This window comes from Onychomys torridus, chromosome 2 (assembly GCF_903995425.1).
Source record: "Onychomys torridus chromosome 2, mOncTor1.1, whole genome shotgun sequence".
NCBI classification, from domain to species: domain Eukaryota; kingdom Metazoa; phylum Chordata; class Mammalia; order Rodentia; family Cricetidae; genus Onychomys; species Onychomys torridus.
The window spans coordinates 50,869,922-50,895,392 of record NC_050444.1 but is presented as its reverse complement, the minus strand read 5'-3'; the positions used below and the strand labels follow the sequence as shown (position 1 = coordinate 50,895,392).

The window sequence follows — 25,471 nt, the reverse complement described above, 5'->3', positions numbered from 1 at the left end:
GCATTAAATACATACTACCATACAGATATGTAACCAGTCCATTCACTACCACACAAATATGCATCCAGCAAAATCTTTCCACATTTAAATACAGGAGTGCATGCATTATGGGGCAAAATTTATGATATATGGGAGAAAAAGAGAAAAAGAAGGTAAAAACAAAATGTATAATAAAACCACACTATATAACAACAAGCTATATTAATGTCCATAGCGGTATATGTATAGTTACAAACCAAGGCAGTCTATAAGATGTATACTGAATTTAGAGCATTCAGCACTAAGAATGGTAACATATTACAGGAGAGATGGTAATACATGTAAAGTTTTTCTTTATAGAATTAACATGTCTCCTTTTTTATGACCTCTATTTCTGATATTATAGGGTTCTCAACAATAAAATTTATGTGAGGCTAAATTTGGGTTGTTGGTGATGTCAGGCATGTAAGAAAATAGAATGAAATGTCAAAACAAGGAGAAAACAAGGTTATGATAATGCGGTAGAAAAGAACAACGGCAGCCATTTCTTTCCAAACAAAACTCAGACTCATTTTCTGTCTCAGTCTTTAGCAGTTTGATAAATGTTGTATGAAATCAGCATAAAAAGCAATCTATTACAATTCAGTTCAGCCAACAGTGAGCATGCCTGCTGCATATGCCACAGTGTATTTCTTTCTGACCATGGAAATAGGATTATGATGTTCTCTCCCTCAAGTTTCCCAGCAAATGATTTTCAGAGCTCAAAATATGTTCAGATGCAATGGATTTCCTTTCTGTCTTCATTCAGATGACCATCTAAGAAATTTGAATCTATCAGTACCTAGCTGAAAAGCATCCATTCACGGCATTGCTGTGGCAGCCTTGCTGTGGAACTCAGGGGCCACCCCATTTACATTTTCATCATGTAATATTATTCTACCAACTCCTAACACTGGGAGTTCTAAAAGCATTTTTGTCACACACACACACACACACACACACACACACACACACACACACATAGCTGTGATTATGTATATTCACATCTGTACATTGAATTATATACAGTATAGCCTGACACATTTAGAACTAATAGTTGTAACTAAAAGTATTAAAAACACTTTATAATACATTAGCGGCAATGATTAAACCTTGGTTTGCTTTTTATCAGATATAATTGTCTTTATGGATGCTGTGTTCAATGCTCTGAATCCTTCTATACGTTGAACATAATGACCAGATATTATCAAAACTTGAGACGCTAATTATCTGATGTCAACATACAATGGATAATTAAGATCTGCATGCTTTAAACCTGTGGTAATTGTTTTTCACACACCTCTTTCTATGGTTCTTGTCTGCAACAGGACAAGTATCTACAGGTCTATATGTGAATCTCTGTCACATATTTTGTCACAGAGCATCCATCATCTGCTCTGTGTGTCCCGGATTAATTTTGTTGGGATGGAGCAATTATCTCTCCATTTCTGATTGACCTCTTTGTAAATGAAGTGCAGGGAAGCTGGATAATTTTTAATGGAACTTTCACCTCTTAATTGATTCTGTCCATTGCTTCTAAAAGAACAAAGTCATAAAAAACAGATTTAAACAAGTAAAGATCAGCCTGTTGTAGTTATAATTGACAGATCTGAGAAGCAAGATCTTGATAGTGTTCTCTCCTTTACCCTATTACTTGGAGCAGTCGGTTAGAACTGTTAATGATCCTCGTGAATCAATGTCTTCTCTAGGTAGCTCTAATCTACTGCATTGGTGGATAAGTACAGATGTTTTCTGGATAGCTCTGCATCATTCCACCAGATTGCTTGTCTGAATCAAATTTGCTTCAATTCATCACCAACAAAGCAAGGAATAAAATAATCAACATTTACTCTCTCTTTCAGTAGACTAGTACTGAAATGGAAAAACCAAGTGCCTATCAAAGTAAAGACCACCTCCTACAGCTCTCAAGATGATGCCACTGTGTAGGATCAGAAACTCAAATGGCTTGCATCGGTGAGATGGGCAATGCATAGGAACAGGAGCTTGGGAGAACGATGTTCTACTAATACATGGGCCAAAATGTTTATTACCACCACTATCACCTGTTCATGTATGTACATCCATTCACACACAAACAGCATATGAAGCTCTATTTTCTGGGTTTTCATGATATGAAATGATGTCTCTCTATATAATACTGATATTTTAGTAATAGAAATGGCTTTTGGCTCCACAAGAACAGATTAATGACTCCCACACCAAAGCTGTCTGTAAACTGGATAATAATCATTGAGATAACTGGTTAAGATTAACCAAAAGTACATTATGGATTAATTCATACTAGAAACATTTTGTGCATTTGAATTACTAACATATTAATAAATCTATTACTTTTAATATCTTTAATTGTTTAGTATCTCCAGAAATAGGCAATAAATTCAATAGATATATGCCAAAGATTATATTGTGCACATTTTTTTTGCACTTTTAGGTCCTTAAGTGAACATGGTTTTTGTACTTGTTCTCCTTAAAAGAAAAGAATAAGTGGGCACATTTTAGTGAAGCCTATTTTCTATTTCTCAATTAAATGAACTTTTTAAAATTTAAAAGTGAAGTGGTTTTTCTTTTATAAAAATTGTTTTATGGGATGCCTTTAAGTTGGCTAAGGCCTTGACTCAATAAAATTTCAGTATCAAAATGAACGACATTCTATTAAGGGTAGTACATCGTATAAGAATTGCTTTACACACTACTAACATTATTGACTGCTCAAGGGTAATAATCCATTAGTTGTTTAAAAGGAAGGCTCTAAATTTAGTAAGTTACAAATTTAATTCTCTAAAATACAGTCATAAGAATTATTTCACAAGAATATTATATACAGCACTTACTCCTTAATCATGTATAAATTGCTAGATTAAAACTGCCAAGAATATGACAAACTTTTTCAAGCTTGAAAACTGAAACAAAAATCCACAACTAATTTCAACAGAGTTTTGTGCCACCATCACGTCACAGCCTCCATACCTCCTTAGAAAATCAATCAGCTCGTCTTGTGTACGGAAAAGAAAGCATGACCGTAGGTCACTGGCTTTTCCTAGGGCTCCTCACTAAACAAGTTCAAACATCTTAGAGCAGGAAAACACAAACAATACAAATACCAGCAACCCTCAGTTTGCTCAGGATACAAAGGGGCAGGTGCATTATTTAGTCTAATGTTCATAGAAAACAAATATTTTCTTTCAACATATTATGATGAAGTCCAATTATTTCACAGATGAATAGTTACATTAATCAGCATTGTTTGCTAGAACATACCATAGTCTTACTTAAAGTCATTTTCCTACAGATCTGGAGAGGGAGTCCCTAACAAAAGACCTACAGGGTTCAGTTTTGTTGAGGCTTCACTTTCTGGCTTAGAGATCACTGCTTTCCATCTGCTACTGTTACAGCCTGTCCTCCAGTATGTGGAAGGAGGAGAGAGGAGGAGGGAAGGGCACTTTCTGGGGTCACTACTTATAACGTCATGGACTGTGATGGGACAGATTACTGTTAGGACTTAATTGCCTTTTTCTTCTTTGTATACCCCATCACCTGATCACTGGGGATCAAAACTTCAAAATAAGAATTTAGAAAGGACAGAGATTGGATCTCCTGCTGTAGATGCCACAGATGTGCTCATGACTGCAAGTTTTAATAAAATTAACACTTTCTCTAAATCATGTTTTACAATGTTTTTGTACTTGTGTTTTTTTTTTTAATAACCTATTGGTGAACTAATGATATCTTTTGGAGACTGCCAAATAAAATGTTACTTTACATAATCAGTAAATGTCCTAGAATAAGAAGATATATTTTCTTAAGAGCATATTTCCTTAAAATATAAGCCAAGGTTACAGATTTCCAAGAAATATAAAAATATACCAACATAAATGGAAATAAATCATTTTATATACCAGACATGTAAGTTGATTTGTGTCCATTTTAAATCATTGGGAGGGGACAATTTGGGTTACTTTTTCAGAAAAATATTATAACTGAATCACATTCATTCATGTGAATAAGGCTATTTCTGAAAATTAAAGAAAATGACTTGTCCTAGCATCTTTTTAGTATAGTTTTGCTTATGTATTATTCTATATCATATGACCTCACCAATATATTTTATTTGAAACATTACATAAATATCACAAATCAAACTAAAGGGACACTGAAATAAATCAGACTGAGAGATCAGTTCTGGGCATTGAAAAACATGAAATTAATTAAGCAAAAGCATACAATTTTATTTTTGCTTAAAGAAAGGGAATGAAATGGCAGTCAGAGATAATACTGTTTATCAGACTTATCCCTCCAAGTTATTCTGTCATTAATATCAACAGCACATTATTAGATCCCCTTTCTCTCAATAGTTCTTAATTTATTTAACCTGAGAATACTCATGTAATAGATTATACAACTAAAAATTCTGAGATAGTATAATTAATTGCAATAATTTGTGTCAAACACTTTACTGGTGATCCTTTAAAAGTCATATTCTTAAATTCATGTTTTACTTGTAAAATTTCACACATTCACTCAAACATTTAAAGATATGATACAGGAGTGCTATGAAACCCATTCATCCATGTACAATAAAACTTCCAATAAAAGAGAGAAAAGAAACTAAATTATCAGTGATAGATGATATTAGGATGTCTGCGCCACACTGACTGATACCCAGGTACACCTTTATGTCTTCAGAAAACATTTGCTTCATATTTAGAGAGGTGCTTAAGGCAATCTAACTGGAACTGCTAAAGAACAGGGGAGACAGAGCCCCACCTGGCCATCTCTTCTCACCAAATGAAGCTTTTAGTCCTGGGATTAGGTCTCATCTACTAGAGTTGGTAGCCAAAGGGGTTCCATTGGTATGGCTCTAACCACCCAGGCTGTTGTCGAGACTATAGGTCACTCTTCACAATCTGACATTACAGCTGCGTTACTGGGGACAACATCTGCACAACTCACAAAACATGGAGAAGTCGGGTGGGGGCACCCTGAGTGCGCAAATTACTAATTACTAATGCCTTTTCTTGGGCTCTTTCACTTCTCCTTGTTTGTTTAGTCCAATTCCAATACATTACTTTTTATTTTATCTTATTATATTTTATTTTAATATTATTTCTTAGAAACCTGTTTGTTTTCTAATGAGAGACAGAAAGGGGGTGTATCTGGATGTGAGGGGAAGGAGAGAGAAACTTGGAGGAATAGAGGGAGGAGAAACTGTAATCTGGTATATTATGTGAGGTAAAATCTATTTTCAATGAAAAGGGAGCAGAAGAAACTACAGTTAATAGGGAAGATGTGTTGTAGCGGGTACACAAAAATTAACACTTCATCAATACCAACTTGCTTATTCCCCAAACCCAGCTCTCCTCACTACATTAGGTCTTATTTCCAACAAGGAAGCTCCCTGCCACTAGCCCTTCAGGGAAATCTTTACTGACCCAGCCCAGATCATTGTCTTTCTCTAAACACAGCCTGAACTTTGCTCTCTTTTTTTTATGATTTAATTTTATGTAATGAATGGTGTGATGTGGTGGTCACAGTCCCCTTGGTGAAGGACGAAAGAAATTATTTTACCAGCTGCTGAGAAAGCTGCCAGGAAGCAGAATTCCCTTCCCTACCTCCATAAGATTTTTTTTTTTTTTGTTTGAAAAATGATACTATATTTCTTCCTAGTGAAACTCAGAGTCAATACCTGGGAAACACCAAAGAGTAAGATCATTTCAACAAAGGATAACATGGAGGTTCATCAAATGGAGACCACTCCCTGGAGACAGGAAGAGATTCCAACAAGACTGCCTCACAGCTCACTCTCCCTTTTGCCTACTTTCGTGTGCTTCTCTCTTCCCTGGTTGTCTAATTTCAACTCTAAGCTGAATCAAGTCCCTCACACCAAACTCCATCTTGCTGATTGCTTCTTAGAGAGGCCAGTTTGAGAAACAATACAGTTCTTCTTCAAGGAGTTTCAGTTTATATCCTCATTCCTTCCCAGTGACTTCCAGAGCACAACGGCAGTCCATTGACCACATTTTAAAAAAATACAATGTACACATATTCTTCAGCACAAGTCCATATGCAGCTGTTATTGTACAGATGTAATTTAAACAGGCAATGCAGTGTTAAAATTATCAGAGAACGGAAGGCTAGATCAGGCTCTTCTTAGGTAGAATGCTGATTGGTCAGACAGTCAGCCAAAGACCACAAGGACCTTCTTATAAGCTTATTGCAATGTTCACAAAACTCCATCATCTACTGCAGGAACACTTTTAGTACTGGTGATAACCTACTCCTTGGCTACATCTACTAAATATCGACTGCACAGCATCTTTCAACAGCCTCAGCTGAGAAAAGCTCCAATTTCTGAAACTTTTTTCCAGTAATAAGATTTTTCTGGTGGTTTCAGAAATGTCTGGCTTCTCAAGCTAACTACCTTATATGCAGTTTTTCAGGACCTATTAGCTATAACAAAAACTAAAGAAAGCATTTTAAATATCAGTTAGAAAAATAATGCAAGCTAGTATTAGATCAATCTACAAGTTCACAATTATTATTTCTTTTGGAATACTCATTAAATTTGCTAAGTATGTGTACCAAAATTAGAGACAGTCACAGGATCCCACATCTACAAATGAATTTAAAATACTCTCATGCAAATTAACAAAGCAAAGTTTTCAGATGTTACAAGCATCATATTCTATATGGTAAAATTTTGGTTAGGAAATATAATGGCACAACAATCTCATTCATTATTTTTAACTGTAATGTAGATTATAATCATGAGCACAAACCATTAATAAAGGACAAATACTATTCACTATCTTGGCCTGTAGTTTCTTGCTCCTCTTTTTGAGCTTTCAAAAATAAACAGTTCAAAGTACAGTAGTTTAAACTGGCTTAAAATGCTTCTGCCTTTACTTCCTTTGCCAGAACTATGGAGATATTAGTAAGTATAAATGTCACTTAACAGGTTATAGGAGAAATAAGCACAAGTTAAATCAACCAGCTGACAACATAAATTTCTGTGCAGTGGTGTTAGCATGCTGAGACAGAACCACTGACTAGTGCAAACTCAGTAAGGACACAGAGCACATACCTGCTTGGCCAGTGGTGACGCTGACAGCTGCAAAGAGCCGCTGGGATCGGCTTAAGTCAGAAACTCCGTTCACCGCTTCGACTTCAAAAGTGTAATTCGCATGGGCAAGCAGGTCCATGACAGTCACATAGTTATCCTCTAATCCCGTCTGCTGGGGCATGTATCCAATGTTGCTTCCACATGGAACACATTCTCCTTGCTCCCAACTGCACCGTTTACACAATATTCTGTAGGTGACATCATTTCTTCCCCCGTTGTCTGCCGGAGGACTCCATTCCAAACTTACAGTGGTTTGATTGATATTGAAAATAAGGTTCTGTGGTGCAGAGGGAGGCCCTTTGGAAGCCAAAAACAAACAAACAATTAGGCAAAGAAGAAAAATGTATACAAACAAAGTGAACGATAGCATCTATGTAGTATATTAGAATGAAATAGAAAAGCCAGAAGGTTGGCTACCAACGATTTCTTTCACATCTTCACCAGAGAAGCTATTTGACTTGACAAGAGGATTTCCTTTCCATTTAATGCTAAACACAAACAGGGTAACACTGCCTATCTACTTTTGCCACATTCATTCACAATGTTTCTTCTAAACAACAGACACAGTTAGCGTGCTCAAGGGAAAGAGTTGTGTGATAGTTGAATAGCTCTCCTTTGAACCATATAACAGTAAACAAACATTTCATCATCATATGCTTGAGAGTGACTAGCAGCAAGAAGTCAAACTGCTTTCTGCTCCTCCAGCCTCTCCAACATTCATTAACTGAAGCAGCAATATGGAGATTGACTTCTGTTTATCACCAGGATTACAGTTCAGGAAACACTACTGTGTAGTCACATTCCCTATACTGGACAGCCAGTAACTTACACGATTTTTAAGAAATACCATATATAAGAGTCATTATTAAATGACTCTTAATTTTGAGAGATGAAATCATATTAACATCATTGCTTCACTGAACCTGCTTATGGAAAAGTTTATAAGTATGAAGAACGAAAAGTTTCAAACTTAAGGCCTGCCTTGGTGAATGATGCTCTACTGAGTTCTGCAAATGAATGGAAAGGAAATAGGAGCCATTCATTCCCTGGTTTGAACTTACTCGTGCATGCGACATATGGCGGGTCAGAAGGAGCTCTGTAGTACCCATCTTCACATTCACATCTTGAGGAGCCTTCTCGGTCAGAGAAACTGTGGGTTGGACAACGAGAACACTGAAGATCTTGAGAGGAAGATTTGTAGAACCTGCGGCCACAGGCTGGGTAGGAAACAAGTGGGCAGAGTGTGAGGACAACTGGGCCGTTACTGTTAAATTTGGGAATATTCAGCAAAAAAAAAAAAAAAAAAAAAAAAAAAAAAAGACACTGGATATCAGCAGCTCAATATCATGACACACTTTAAAACAAAAGGATACAAACAAACAATACAGAAGAGTTGCAACTGCAGCTGGGCTCAGTGCTCTGTTAGGACACTGAGGAGCAGGATGACAGATTAAGCAAACTCAAAGGATGTCTACACCAACATTGGAACGGAATAGCAGTAATAATGATAGAGAAACTTTCATCTGCATATGGCTGAAATGTCTTGCCCCAAATTTCCAGGGACTCCAAGTTGAATACAGGAAAGTTATACTGCAGGCTCTGCCCCCACCCATGACACAAATGTTTTTGTTAAAAGAAATACTTAAGTACCAGGAACAGAGGGTGACTGATCATTAGGGAGAAGGGGAGATGTGGCCTGGAGTGGATGGTGGTCTTGTTTCTCCTCTGCTCCGATGAGGTTTCATGCTCAGGAAGCCAGCAACTGTGCTAGGCAGAGAGCAGAGAACTATGGAAGGTAGGTACCCATGCACCACATAATATTTTTGGGTATTTTAGATGCTCATGGGTTTTCTTTTGTTTTGTTTTTTTTTTCTTTTTTTCCGAGACAGGGTTTCTCTGTGTAGCTTTGCGCCTTTCCTGGATCTTGCTCTATAGACCAGGCTGGCCTTGAACTCACAAAGATCCGCCTGCCTCTGCCTCCCAAGTGCTGGGATTGAAGGCTTGCGCCACCACCGCCTGGCAGATGCTCATGTTTATCCCTAGTTAAAATTTTGCAAGTTGAATTTTTTTTTAAATTTCAGCAATGTTATTATTGAGGGTACTCTACATTAAATACATTAAACAGATTCAATCATATCCACTAACTCTTCTTTGGAGATACAGCTGTTTTTTCAATAACATTTAAAGTACTCAGGTATTATGTTAATGAACATATTTTAAATTTCTTCATCAATTTCTTTTTGGCTTTTGGTTTCTTAAAACAGGGCCTCTCTGTGCAGTGGTTACTATCCTGTAACTCACTATGTAGACCAGGCAGGCTTTGAGTTCACAGATATCAGCCTTCCTCTGTCTTTCAAGTGCTGGGATTAAAGGCATGTACCACCACACTCAGCTCTAAAATTTATCCCTTATTTAAAGGTTTAGTTTGCTCTCTTTGGGTGCTAATCAGAAAATTAATTAGAATTGACTCTCTGTATAGTGGAAAGTGAGAACTATCCTGTTGGCATGTCAAAATTTTCAGGGATGTTGTCTTTCTTTACTTTTGTCCACACGTGTGCAGCTTTGAAATTTATGAAAGCATATTGTTTAGATTCAAGAAATTAATACTGTTTACAAGATAGGTATGTTATATAACATAAATTTAATTTATAGATGCACTATGTTTCAACAGAGTGATATCAGGAACACCATAATCTCGCTGTAAATATAAGATCCACCACTGCCCTCAGAAGCTGCTCCACTAAATTGTGTTTTCCAGTACATACAAGTAGAAAATGGGAACAATTACATTAGACAAAGACAGACAATGCATCCTTACATATTCTCAGTAGCAGTTATTATACACTCCAGGTACATAGAAAACCCTCCAATGCAAAATTAACAACCAATACAGATTCGATTGTGCCCTATTAAAGGATGTTAACTGGTAACACACATGCAAATTGTTACTTATTGTTGTTCTTTATAAATACCCACTGTATCTTGCTGCATGTTCTATTTGTATATAAAGATAAAAGATGACGTGGGAGAAAGCAGAGAAGGTACTCCGTCAGTCCTGACCTGCACCTTGAAACGTCATCGTTTAGAAATGTCAGAAAGAGAATTCTTCATGACATTGTATTATCATTTACTTTTGACCGAGGGTAGTGGGAAGGGAAGGGACTATGGGAGAGTCTGGAGCACTGTGATTTGACACTTAGCAGATGCAGGCTTTCAGGCAGCAAACTGAGGCTACATAGTAGAGTCTCTAAGAATATTTCCCCATTTTTCTAATGAAGGGAAACCCCCAGCAGCTCCCAAATTAGAAAGTGAATTTCTTCATGAACATTCATGATGCTGAGAACGTATCTATAACAGTCTAACGTTGAGAAATTTAAAAGTCTTATTGCTCATCTTTCAAATTTCATTACATTCTATTTCCCTTTTAACAGATGGGAAAACAGCTTTGAGGCAAAAGCAACCTGAATTCTTCAAATAATTCCACTTGCCTAAGTTAAAACTGGATTTAGAACACAGGTCTGCACACATAAAAACCGTATGCTGTTCACCACACAAGTCTCATTTTGATGCTGGCTCTCAAGGCTTTTAGTTACTCTAAGTAATTTTCAATAGACCTTTATTATCTTGTTTTTAATATACAACTATTAAGTCTCTGCCACTGTTTCAGTTTGGAATCTAGGTAACAATACTACAAAACATTTTAATAAGAAATATTAACTAACAATCTCAACTTTACCATGAATTCTGGCAATGAACAATTATGGAGTGCATGCACTGCTCTAATTAAATAGAGGCAATTCTGGCAAAGGGTTCATATTTTTTTCCTTTGAAGTAATATTTGATTGTAGTACAGGTAACACTGAAAATTATAAGTTGTGGCAATTAAGTTCATTTAATCTCAAAGGAAACTATCAATTTAGAGTTATTAAAAATAAGTACAAATTCTTTAGAAGAGGATATTAAAATACAAGCAGGAGCATGTGAGGGAAGAACCTGAATCTCTGGGGATCACAGAGAGCAAGGGGGTAGAAAAACCTTGGGAAGGAAGCAGCAGATGTTCTCAAAATTAGAAACTCAGATAAGATATCTACATAAAAGAGCAAAGGTCAAACACTCAATGAGAGAAATTTATAAAGTAGCTTATTATGGAACAGACATGAAAGAGAATCCCATCTCCTGACTACTAGAAAACGCCTATGCAGGATCTCCGGCAACTTTTCTCTCTACAACTGCATGTGGTTTTCTAAAATGCACTAGGAAGAAGACTTGAGAGGTAAACACATTGCAAATGCACGAGGTATATAGAAGGAAAACTTCCTAGGAACTGTGAAACAACCACTTAGAGAGGTTTCCTCCTTTGCTTTACTGCTCGTTTTGATCAATGGAACTTGAACTTGAAGCAGACTTTAATGAATATGGTGTGCATTATTGTAACTTGTTATGCCATGTTTGCTTGATATCCCTGGGAGGCCCTGCTCTTTTCTGAAGGGAAACAAAGATGGAGGAGTGGATCTGGGGGAGAAGAGAAGTGAGGGAGAAGGACTGAAAAGAGAGAAGGGAGGGGAAACTGCAGTTGGGGTGTAATCTATGAAAGGAGAATAAATAAATGAATAAATTGAAACAGTAAATGAACATACAAATTTAATGTCCTGCCTTTTTAAGCCTTTGCATTTTGTAATTGAACATGGGTTTAAAAGTAGCATAATGTGGGACTCATGAGGAATGAAGTTATGTATAAAAAATTGTTTCAAATATTTAATTGCCTTTCTAAAAATAATCTCTCACCTATTATTTTAATGGTTCTATGTTACTGCAGAGTCCTGAACTTGATTCTTTTGACTGATCTTTCCATCTTTGGGCTTTTAATGAATAAATAAGTTTACTATCCTAATTCAATTTTTGTATGCTAAGTGAGTTTTGCTTATTTAGTCTGTTCTTTAAACAGAAAACCAGACCAAGAAAGAGTCTAGAAAAGTTCCATATACCAGACTATAAAAATTTTCTGTTACAATATATCTGCAAAATTTTATGGTAGCATACAATAAGATCTTTTGTTTGCTGTCATGAAATAACTAGACTTTAATATTCTATTATATTTAATGACAATATACTCTTCTATATAGCAAACTTTATACAAATAATATTTTCAACTTAAATTCCTTAACAAAGTACAAAAAGGCAATCCAGTTTCTCATTTATAAAATAATTACATAAGAAAAATAATAATGCACTCAACTTCCAAACACAAAAGTATTTTTAAAAAGTTGATTCTAAAGCTTTGTATTCGGTTCTGCTTCTACATTCCTACTAATCACATTACCACAGTTGCCTTCCCTGGATTCCAGGTGTTGGAGCAATGAGGGCCCTGGCCTCTGAGTTGATTTTTGTTTAATGCAGTGAGCAGAACAATCGTAGCTCTGTTTTAAAAAATGTGTGCTCTAAATGAACATTCCTTAAGTTCACAAAAAAAAAAAAAAAGACACTCAGCATTGTTCACTAAGCTCCAGGCTAAGTATTAAGGTAAAATGGCTCCTCTACATGCAAAAATAGTGTTCAAATATAAGGATGGGCTTGGTTCTTTTAGTTTTTGACCTATCAGGTAAACCTGGGGAATGTTCTGTCTAATTATGAAGCACATAAACAAGACTGGAACAATGGCAATATCAAGGGATATGTTAAAGTGGAATGGGGACATTCTTTGGTGTGCCATCCATGGACAAAAGAACTACTAGGAGCTAGTGGCTACTGGGAGAAGGAAGATCAGCATTTCCCAAGGATGGGCACCTTTACCGATTGTCCAAAGCAGAGTATAAAGCCTTGAAACATACAACCACCAAAAACAGACTCAGCAGGTTGTATTTAGATAGTGTGTGTATGTGTGTGTGTGTATGTGTGTGTGTGTGTGTGTGTATGAATAAAAATCAAAGGTAAGGAAGCTATCGACTTGAGGAGGGAGGAGAGGGAATTGAGAGAGGATCTGGGAGAAAGGAAAGGGAGGGGATAAAGTAATACAATTCTATTTCAATTAAATATTTAAATGAATAAATGAACAAATAAACAAATACCCTCTTTATACAATCTTGTCCTAGGAAATCCACAGAACTCAAGAATCCTCTATGGTCAGGAATGACTTTCTGCTTGTGAGTGGACTCATCTACCTTTAATCTCAGGCATACTTGACATACCACCCTTGACATTTGGACTAAAAATCTGTATGTTTGGGGGGTATTCCCACTGACTGGACATCAGGAAAGCTTTGAAAAAATTGCCTTGACTAAATCAGTTACTGAATCATGATTGGGACCTAGATATTTCTATGCTTGAAATTATTAATGTACATTCACTACATGAAATGATGGGCTCAGGGTCTTGCTGAACAAGCATGTTGTCCTGAGTTCTAGCCCTAGAATTTCCATTAAAAAGCCAAGCACAATGACACCCAATGCCAGGAGTTGGAGACAGGAGGCTTACTGGCCGGCCACCTCAGTCCAACTGGCAAGCTCAGTGGGAGACTGTCTCGAAGAATTAAGAAAAAAAAAAAAAAAAAGTGGAAAGCAATCCAGCAAGATGCTAGTAATTATTGGCTTCTGGCTTATACATACACAGGTATCCACACACATGCAAATATCACAGAATCAAAAATGGAAAACTGTGACAGCCTTCTTTTATGGCAGTTTCATGTACATTTCTCACAAACTTTGCTCATATTGGACATTGCCAATTTTTAAAGTCAATCAAATATTCAGTGCCTGCATACTGAAGGTCCTAAGTTGTTCCTAAAATTATGGAAGTTCATGCAAAATGCATGACAAATATAAAAAAAATCTTGTCTCAAATTATAAGATCATGATTTAAAATAAGATACTAACAAAAGCCTAATGACACTTTTAAGAAATATTACACAATTAAAACACACATATAAGCCAATCAAAAAACAGTAATAAATAAATACAGTGAAACTAAAGCACATTTAAACCAATCACGAACAATAAATGTTTCCTCATAGAATATATGTAAATGGCTCATAGGCATAAAAAAAGCATGTACAATAGCACTAGCCACTGCAGTAAAGCAAGGAAAGGCATATTGAGAGCCATCTACACTGGAGAGGAAGGCTAAAATTGGAAAGGCTATTTAAAAAGCATGAATAGGAAAAAGGTATGAAGGTGGGAAAGGTCTGTGAGAGGAGCATCCAGGAGGAGCAGAAGGAGACCTGGGTAGACATCATCTAAATACACTATGTTTAGATACAATAAAATATTTTAAAACTACCAGGAGAAAATTAGCAACAAAACAGTAACAGGTTTTAGAAAATAAATGGGAAACTGAGTCAATGGCTCTATGGTGCCAATGAGTATTTAATTCCTCAAACAGGTAAACAGAGTTACCATGAAATGCACTGAAATACTACATATTCATCAAAAAAAACAAAAAACAAAAAAAAACTAAAACTAAATACTGAGGCACAGGACAGTAAAAATAAAACAATACACGACGCCTGATACACAAAAAGAGTAAAGTTACAACACATTGCACAGATGACTCCATTTCTTTAAAATACCCAGGGGGGGAATACCAACATTGGGAAGGAATTACGGTCACTAGCAGGAGCAATAAGCAAGTGCTAATAGTGGGAACTGATTGTTGTTGGTGATAATGCCAAGAACCTAAAAGTAATTTGCAATGACTGTGACTATATCAAAAACTTAAATTCTGAACTTCAATGGTGGGTCTATATGGTATGTGAACTATAATGAATGATGTACTGCATTATAGCTGTGGTTTAAAAAAAAGTCTAATAATAATACAACTTCAAGTCTCAATGTTGCAGCAAGCAAAATTTAGGAAAAATCCTGTTTTAACTGTTCATATAAATTCTTTTCAACAAATATACCCTGTATGCAAACATTTTATAGTATATTTAGATATAAGAAATTACTAACAAATTATTAAAACCTTGTATCATTGATGTCGTTCCCCATATGCTCATTCAGTGTGCAGTTTACAGTTACATAGCTTAGACCTTATCTGAACAGAAACTTGTAATGTAATAGAAAGAATTAAGAGTCCTAATTTATAACTATGATTTTATAATACAATTTTAATTTAATTTCTATTTATTTGTTTTGAGATGAGGTCTATGTAGGCCAGGCTAGCCTCAAACTCACTGAGAGGCTGAAGCTGGAGTAGCCTCAAACTTCTGGTCCTCTGCATCCATGGGATTTTGCAATGATGGGATTACAATTGTCAACCACCATGCCTGGCTGCAGAAGAATCTTTGGATACATCAAATATAGTGAGGTATGAGTGAGCTGCTGACCGCATCATGCACATTCTCATTGTTACCCTTGTTGCTTTGTGAGGCAGAGGTTGTTTGCTTCTCCTGCATCATCCACACTCCACCTCCCTATGGGCTAATTGAATAAAACTAGATTCTTCTTCTTCAGGTCTTCTTTTCTAGACCTGTGATTTTAAGCACAATTGAACACTTTTCTAAAGGAGCGGTGTGTGTCTGTGTGTTAAATATGAGGCTTTGCAGATGTTTCCGGCCACAGTAACACAGCTGCAAAGAGTTTATTAATTATGAACTAAAGGATTGTTCTGTAATTGAAACTTTCTGGGCTTTAATATTATTTTAGAGTCGATGTACATACATAGCCGGCACGCTAATGAATGCCATCACTTTATTTATTGCAGATGGATATTTTGCTTAATTCAGGACAAGCGAGTTTGTTTCCATAGGAGCTTTCAAATATTTGTGTCACGTTAATATCCCCACTTCCATAAGGGAGAAGGGAAGCACAGCCTGCAGAAACAGTCCTCCCCCTGCTCAAAGTGCTGACCTCATCTGGGAGAGACAGATCCAGAATCTGTATTTTAATCCTATTGACAGGCCCGCAGTGGGAATAATTACAAAAGTCAGTCTGGAATCCAGACCTCCTGTCACTGATAGGCTATGGTTTTTCACATTGAGAATGAACAGCGGCAGGGAAGATAAAAACAACATGATGTAATGAGCACATTACCGTCTGTGAAGCACCATCCACATTACCCTACAACTAACTTGCAAAAAAATGTAGAAAAGAGACCACGAAGAATATTCTGTTTGAGAAAGCAGGTACTCAAGTGTCTGGAAACAATTTCAGATTTTTTTAAGACTGAAAAGAATAATTCATTGCAGGGGATTTAGTAAGTGCATATATGTCTGTTACTTATTTTGTGTATTTGATTGAATATTTATTGTATTTATGTAATAAGGTAGAAACAAAAAATAAAGCTTCATAATGTAAATTTATAAAATTTATAATGTAAAATGAAATACTTATGTAAAGCATTTTAATTAGATTATTGATTTGGATAGGATATGATAAGTTGCAATATTTAAGCTTCCTTTTACCAGAATAATATCTTAATTAGGGCATCATTGTCAAAATGGTTTGAAAAATAGAATAAAAAATGTCAGGTTAAAATGTTCTATTCCTTTTTGTCTTCTTTGTTTTCCTTATAAATGCTGGACCATGACAGAGAGGTAATGCGGTGCAGAGAAAGAGAATTCGATTTTAAACACCTGTGTTCAGATCTTACTGGACCACATGAGAGGATGTACTTGAGGGGAAGTCATTTAACAGTAGGTTTCAATTTCCTCTGTTGCTTTGTTATGAACTCTAAAATACTATATACTAAATATTTGTGGGTTTTGTTGTCTTGTTTGGATTTGTTTTTATTACATTACGTATCTTTTTGGAAACATTTAAGAATAACACAGTAACCATTTACCTAGCTGCAAGTGACTCAACACAGATTTAATTGAAATGCTGTTTTTAAAACCATGCATATTTCTAGTACATCTCCCACACACATCACAAAAAGTGGTTTGCAAATGCAGCACATTCACTCAGTCTTTCCGGGAGAGTGTGGAAGAGAAGGGCTGTCTTGCATGTATACACCAGTTTCCTTTACAGTCCCTGGCTGCCTATCAGGTCTTCTAGTCTATCACATCTAGCTCTCCTGAGTCACTATTTAAAATCCTCTTCCAAATCCTGCATACTCTTATCAGCTCATGTAGATAAATGTGCAGAAATGTCTTGTTAAAAATCATATAGAGTACTAAAAGGAAAAAAAATCAGTTCCTGTATGAAGAAAGATGGAAAATGATATGTCCTACCATTCTGAGTCCCACTGAATACTATCAGTCAATAGTCTAGAACTGCACATTTTCTGGCTCGCTCCCTCCCTCTCTTCCATCACCCCACTCCCACCCCCTGAGAATGCTCCCCTGTGCTTAAAATTAGTTAACCAGGAACTCTCAGGATTTGGTTAACTGTGCTAAAAAGAAAAAAACTGTATTATTGTGGTTTTCTTATAGGCTAAAAAACACTAAAACTAGGGCAGCTAGTTTATCAAACACAAATATTCATCTGTAGTAACTAAGTATATGGCTTATTTGATACATAACTTTATTTCATTCACTTAACAATTTTCTTTACCACATGTGAGTGAACAAGAGGCTGAAAACAAGGTTTCATTATAGTAGGGAGGATTCTAGTCAGGGACATAATGTACTGTGCTATAGCATTTATGACACTGTAAAGGTTACTTTCAAATATTTCTCTTACATTCATTATAATACCTGCCACATATTTTTAAAATTCTGGTACATTGCTCATTCATTTTATTACAAAATACTGAGAAAGGTAAGTTGACGTAGACTACACACGAAAATATCTGACTTTTATGAGTGAGAATTCCTTGATTTATAAAAGCAGAACACATTACATAATAGTTTTCATAAAAACATGTCTCAAAAGATAAAATTTGTATTTTATGACTAGCAAAATGGCTCAGCATGGAATGGCATTTGCTGCCAAGCTTGAGGACCTAAGTTTGAGGCCCCAGAGCCCACAGCGCTTGAGAGAATGAATTCCTACAACTTGCCTCTGACCTCTACACATGTGCCACAACATGTACACACACAAATAATAAATAAATAAACAATGCATTTTTGAAAAACTTTAAATGACTGACATTTTAAATTTTACATTCATTACTGTGTCCATGGCTAAAAGGCAGTATAGATGTCAGCTGAGCTGGGGATTTGACTCAGGGTTAAGTGCTTGCCAGGCATTATGTCTGGCTCGAGGCTGAGTACTCAGCATGCACCACCTGCACAATATGAGTTTGGATCCTGTTGCATTTGCTGTCTATGCGAGCTTTACAGATTTGCTTAAGTTCTTGGAGTCCAGTATTCTAATCGCCAGTACAAGAGAACAATAAGCTTTTAAAAGACCATCGTGAATTAGAAGAGATAGTGAGGTGGAGGGCAAGGCACAGTGATTGACATGAAATAAGCACACAATAAATAGATAACAATTACCATTTTGCAATGTCAATTTCTACACAAGTGTTTTATCCCATTCAAATCTCTACATGTGACAGGTGTGAGGCATGTCTTCTACCAGATGTTCATTTTGAACAGCAAGAAATGCAAATAGTTAACCAAATACAGCCAACTGATTTGTTCCCTGATTGAATAATTAGTGCATGCCACCTGTATATCCACTACTGTGCTAGGCAATGGAGATGAAGGATATCTTTAAAGAACAAAAATGATGACCTCTAAAATAACACACCACCACAGTGACTAGCTTCATATGGAATAAACAATCAGATAATGAGTTTACGTGCACTGGATCTCTAATAAGCACAGGAAATAGATTCTATAAATTATGTATACTATACCTTAACATGTATATTTTGCAGCTGCCGAAATATCTCTGATTTCAGTAGTGAAATGAGACAGTCAAGTTGCCTTTTCTGCCAAAGCCATAGTGTTTCATCAATTTGAAGTGAGAAAGAGTGCAAAGAGCCAAGCCGGAAGCACATGAAAGACTCTTATTGACCACTTATATTTAAATCAGAAAGCTATTTCTGACAGCTACAAGCTTTGTTTTCAAAGAGGCTCTTGGTGTGACCAGGAATAACAGAATAGTCTATAAGGGCAGATTACCTCACGTTTATATTTCAACTCAACAAGAAATACACACCTAAACACAAACATCTATAATTTTCTTAAGTTGAAGAAAACAATTAACTCAATAGAAAAAACTAAAATTACAGGATTGTGTGAGTATTCTCCAATGACAGTTTGTCCTCACTTGATACATTTAGCTTAGGCGTATTCACAGAACATACTTGCAGAATACCAAGTCCAAAGGAGAGCAATTCCCAATGACCCACAGATCGACACAAAGCAATATAACATGAGATTTTCATAATCTGTTGTTAGAATAATTTCAAAAAATGAATAAAACAAAACGTAAGTGAAAGCTATCTTACAGCTCTTTTGTGGAGTCTATGTTTACCTTATTTAGTCGGTTATAAAATGTGAATCAATGCTAAGTCTTATGAAGTCAATAGCCCTAAAGCCGTTTAAGGCCGTTTGAACATGTGGAGAGATAAATAATCATTTCTGTTATGTCAGGGGAAAATTTTCAGGAGATCATAAAGAAATCCGTTTACCCTGAAGCAGGACATTTGAAAAAGATGCATCAGGATGGTGAAGAGGTTCACTCATCCTTAATTCCTGGAAATAAAAGGCAGAATAAATCTTTACAAAAAATGGTGTTGCTTGGCTCAATACTTCTTTCTCCTCTTCAAAAAATGAGCTAGCTACAAAATTAGAGAAAAGAAAAAGAACATGACCACAAACACATACACATGTAGATTTGTGAGAAAAACAAACTGAAGAACAATCTATAAGTGTTCTCTGTCTGGGTCCCACCCTTAGGAACCTGTAGTAGCAAACTAGATAATTAATCCAAACTAGGTAATTAAATGCTGTGATTATCTCCATACCTAGCAAATTTCTGACCCATTTCTTTTTAATTCCTGTGGACTCTATACCACAACATCTTGCAAACAAAAAAATACATAAGTGGGATATCATTTTCAACTTGCTTTTAAAAAAAAAGTACTTATGTTAGATACACAAGGTGGCACTCCCGAGAGCTTTATTCTTTTTTTGATTAATAGCAGTAAAGGATATGAGAATCGCCAATGACTTAAAAGCAGCATCTCTGCTTTCCTGAGACTTTACTATGTAACTACTAAAATCACAGGATTCACCTGGCTGTAACTAGTTCTTTTATGCATATATCTTCTACTTCACTGTGAGCCCTATGGTGGGATTATGACATATATACCTATGGATTCCTGAAGCACACACTTGTTAACCTTGACTCAGTGAGGAATCTGCACTCTTACCACAAACCTCAATGCCAAATACCTTCAAAGACTAATTCAATGACACCTTTTACCAAATAGTTTGTAAAAGTCCGATCAATGGAACTAGCAGGTAACATTCCGACTGGTGGCAACAAGACCTCTGCTTCCAGTGACAATCCCTGATGCACTATCCAGGCCAGGTACAGGACAACCACAACAGAGCATGTGTCTTACATGATTTCTAACATGACTCCATAAGCACATGTAATAGAGTGACATAAATAAATGTGGGAATGACAAGGAAAACATTTTATAAATGTAACAGGCCCTTCAACATGGAAGAGAGGAATCAAGACAGAGAAACTGAGTTGTAAATTACAAGAAAAGAATGTTTCTGGCTCAGGGCTCTATTTAAAAGCCAAATAGTAAAAGAGAGTAACAGTTTTCCTGAGCTCTGAGTTCATAAAAAAGACTATTTTCCCACAAATATAATACATCCAAATGTGAGAGGAAGTGATCTAATTTTAGATTACTTAGCATTGTCACAAAATAAGTATATAAAACTTTCATTTTTGAATAGAAACTTGGAAGTAGACAGGCCACTATTAAAATAAATTCATATAATTAAGATTTCTATTAGAAACTACAAAATATCACGGAGGCCCTTTGTTATGGAAACCCTTTAAATTTATTTCTTACTGGCTCTCTTTAAAGCAAGTATTATAGTGAATAAAGGCTAATTTAAATACAATGGGGCATTACATCTTTTGTTACCATTTGTTATAGGCACAAATACACAATACATCAATTTGCCCTTTTATATATTTGCATTTTTACCATTATATCTCTGTGGTGAGAGAATTAATTTGATCTCTGACCTACAGTATGGGTATGACAAAATATGGGCTAAAGCCTGTTTACAGGTCCACAGGCTTTTTCAGGATTAAACTTGAACAAGGGTAGCATAAAAGTCTAAAATTAGCATAAAAACAACTCTAATATTACTAGTGACCCCAGAGACAGCAATGGCCAGCTGTACAAAGCAATGTGCTCAACACCAATCCAGAGATGCAGAACGATCTGAGTAACTGACAGGTTTTCTCATGGGAAAGAACAATAATGGGTACTGCCAAATAAAAACTATATCGATCATTCCTATAATTAATAGGAGAAATGAACAGAAGGACTTATTTTAATCTCTGCAGTAATGGTGCTGTAAAATAGCATCATGGATAGAGAGCTGAGAGTGTATTAAATTATCTTAATATTTTTAATATGAAAGCAATCCAAAAACTGACTACAAATTTGAAAAATGTTCATCTGTATTACCTAGAAGAGAGAATAGAGGTTAAAAGCTGTTAAGACAGAGCACTCTGATGAAGAACTTCAGGTTAAAAAAACAATCAATGATAGAGTATAAGTACAAAATTGTCACAGGTAGATAGATGCTAGGTAGAATGGCAAAAATTTAGGATAGATTTTATAAAACACTTAAACTGAATTTTATTTTTGAGTCAATGTTCAAGCAAATACAGAAAACAGAAATTAATAAAAGTATCTACAGAAACAGAATATATAAAGGCCAAGGGGTGAATGATTTGGTACTATGTAATTTGGGCAAAAAAACTGTGTAATTTCTGAAATAAATACTTTGTGACTTAATGGACATTAAAGGGGAAACAAGGAAGCTAATAATAGACATTTTATACTCCGCATCGATCTCACTATAGGGAACATAACACCAGTGGCAAAGACAAAGGGCGAATCAACTTGAACAGGGAAGAGAAAGAGTCCTAAAGCCATGAGAATATAGACATACCCTCTGCCATTTCTCAACACGATTATTTTGTAGTTTAAATAAGTAGATTTTAAATAAAGTTCTTAAGAAATAGAGTAGAGGGTGAATCATTTCAAGCCATAGATGTTAAAGAACTATGTCTAGACATGATGTCAATAAAGGTTGCAAAGTTCTTTGATTTCCCCAGACTTATATTCTACTTTTTATACAATGTTGAGTGTCATAAAATATTTCACAAAATTAGAGGTCAGAGGAAATCATGTCATCTAAATAAAATGTGTTGTTTTTACTGTCTGCATGAAATACTGACTTTATAAGGTGTCCATCTGAGTTCAACACTTAGCTGTCATGCAATTTTTCAACTTTTTTTTTTTTTTTTTGGTTTTTTGAGACAGAGTTTCTCTGTGTAGTTTTGCACCTTTCCTGGAACTCACTTTGTAGACCAGGCTGGCCTCAAACTCACAGAGATCCGCCTGGCTCTGCCTCCCGAGTGCTGGGATTAAAGGCATGTGCCACCACGGCCCAGCAATTTTTCAACTTTTAAACAGTTTTCTGTTCACTTATGAAATAATTCATGCACCTAACTACATGGCCCTGTGCCAAATAGCCTGAATATACATATATTTAGTTGAGCATTGTTCTTTCCACATAGAAAATTTAATATTCAAATATGTGTATATAGTGGCCTGATCCTGATACCTATAACACAAACTCATTAATTTTTATTAAATCTAGAACCAATTTAAATAAAGCTGAAGACAACTGTAAATTCTGAAAATATACTGATCTCTTCTGGATATTCATATTCATCAGGTAATGTATGTATTAAAACAACAGCCAAAATAGCTTAGGAGGCAATATAATTATATCTCCTATTTAAATATCTGTGATACACAAACATACAGATAGATAAGTCTTTGACATACATTCTCTGTAGAATACATTGCAGTTGATTTTTTTTATAATAATACAAATTGCTATACTTTACTTTGACACCAAAACACAAAAATCAAAGTTAAAAGAAGCCTTTAAGAGCAATCATTTTCAGACTTTTCTTTAAGTCAAAACTGTTGGCACAAGAAAGTTATGGAAAGAGTGGACTAGCCAGGATTGGTGGCACACACTGTTCAATCTCAGCACTGAAGAGGAAAAGATAGGAGGATTTCTGTGAGCTCTGGGTGAGCAAGATCTAAAGAGTTAGGCCCTGTGGAAGCAAGGAAGGAAGGAAGGAAGGAAGGAAGGAAGGAAGGAAGGAAGGAAGGAAGGAAGGAAGGAAGGAAGGAAGGAAGGAAGGAAGGAAGGAAGGAAGGAAGGAAGGAAGGAAAATACAAACGGGTCAAATGAAAAACAAGCTGTCAGGTGTGGAACAGAACACTTGACTTCTACAACCAATACTTTGAAAGAACAGGAAGCCTTGCTTTAATAAACCACACTTAATCATATTTCTATTTTTCAGCACTATTTTGGAAACAGGGTGGAACGGATTCTCAGTCTCACCACTGTCTTGCATTGCTATGTTCCAGAATTCCATACTGCTGTTTTGAAGGCTGCTTACCACTTACAGCCGTCACACAGCATCATGTGAGAGAACATATTTTAATGGTACTGTGAAATTTGTGTTTCTGTTTTAGGATCATCAGTATCTCTGAAGGGTTTTTAAGAAATATATGATAGTAAAGGTTAATGCTAAGCCAGGCAGCAACAGCACATGCCTTTAATCCCAGCACTCGGAAGGCAGAGCCCGGGAGATTAATGTGAGTTTGAAGCCAGCCTAGTCTACAGAGCGAGATCCAGGACAGGCACCCAAACTACACGGAGAAACTCTGTCTCAAAAAAAAAAAAAAAAGTTAATGTTATAGTTACCTGCAGTTACCTGCCTTTGGGTGTAACCTTTCCTGAAGCACCTAAAGCATAATATCTACACTCGACACACTAACGGAATAAGATACTGTTGAAAGTTTTAAAAGAGATTTTTGAAAATTTCAAAGGCTCGCTTTACTATTAGACTAATATCTGAAGGAGCAAATCTTTCACAGTGTAACTCAGAGTCACATAGGCACCTCTACCAATTTCACCGAAAACAGTATGAGAATAAACAATTTACAAAATGCCAGAAGTACTGAGAAAGTAGTAAATACTGAATTGTTAGCCATCAGTGAATGCCAAAAGTCTGCATTGGCAGACTGTAAGTGTTTAACTTTTTAATTATATATGTACATAGTCATATTATTATATTCTGTTTTATTAGTTTGTTATATAAATCATGTACCTAACTAAATGTACAACTTAAAATTTTTAATGTTTTCAATATATATTGGTTGGATCTCTTCAGTAATAGCAAATTAATTAAAGAAGCATGTGAAAGTACACCCATTATCCCTTCTTTCTTCATGAGTTTTTATTTTGGAGAACATGATTTTTTTTTTCTCTCAAAAACACTAAGGAAAATGAAAGCTCTCATTATCTTCTTTCAAAGATAGAAGGGGCAGATAAATAATTAAATAAATATTTTAAGGTTCTAGCCATCGATGTTTGTCTTCACTAGCATGAACCAGAATTTCAGTAGAAATGATTAAATATAAATAAAGGTAGTGGAGAGTGGGAAAGATAGGAGGGCACATGACCCTGTTATAAACAGTGACATGAAGATAAGATACAAAGAGAGAGGCCATACTCCAGAGAACAGCTGAACAACCACCACAGGGAACCCAGAGCCATGTTCTCCTTTCAGTTTCAGTACTGAATCCTTCCAACCAAACTACCACAAATCGTTCAAAAAGAAACCCTATCACCATAATACTTGAGAACATAAATCAGAAGAGCCTTCTTCCACATACAGTTGATATTCTAGAAAGTTTTATCATTTTATTACAAAAAGGATAGCTAAATCCATAGGTTTGAAAAAATTAAATCAGAGCATGTATATAAAGGTACTTCTGCAAGAGAAGGTCCACATTTTAGGAACACGGAGCCTGCTTAGCTCTTCTATCACGACCGACCTCCCCTCCACAGTCAAATATCCATGTATTTCTGACTTCTTCCTTCTACCATTAAAATAAATATTAAAATAGTGGTTCTGAACCTCTGGGTCATGACACTTTCTTTGCCAACTCTCTACCTCCAAAGATATTTACATTATAACAGTAGCACAACAACAGTTATGAAGTAGCAACAAAAATAATTTTGTGGTTGAGGGTTACCACATGAGAAACTATATTAAAGGGTCGCAGAATCAGGAGGGTTGAGAACCATTGCTCTGAAATAATCTACACATTAATTGCCTTTCTCTT

The 25,471-nt window shown here is 35.8% G+C and overlaps 1 protein-coding gene across 6 annotated transcripts in view; it reads right to left on the bottom strand.

Annotated features, from left to right (window-relative positions):
- Epha7 (EPH receptor A7) overlaps positions 1 to 25,471 on the bottom strand; it is a 152,518-nt gene that overhangs the window by 86,072 nt on the left and 40,975 nt on the right. For all 6 annotated transcript variants that reach the window (XM_036177579.1, XM_036177580.1, XM_036177581.1 and 3 more), the window contains exons 4-5: positions 8,221 to 8,376; positions 7,121 to 7,456 (exon numbers count right to left, since the gene is read on the bottom strand). In XM_036177579.1, the coding sequence (XP_036033472.1) occupies positions 7,121 to 7,456; positions 8,221 to 8,376 (492 nt within the window). The remainder of the gene's footprint in view (positions 1 to 7,120; positions 7,457 to 8,220; positions 8,377 to 25,471) is intronic.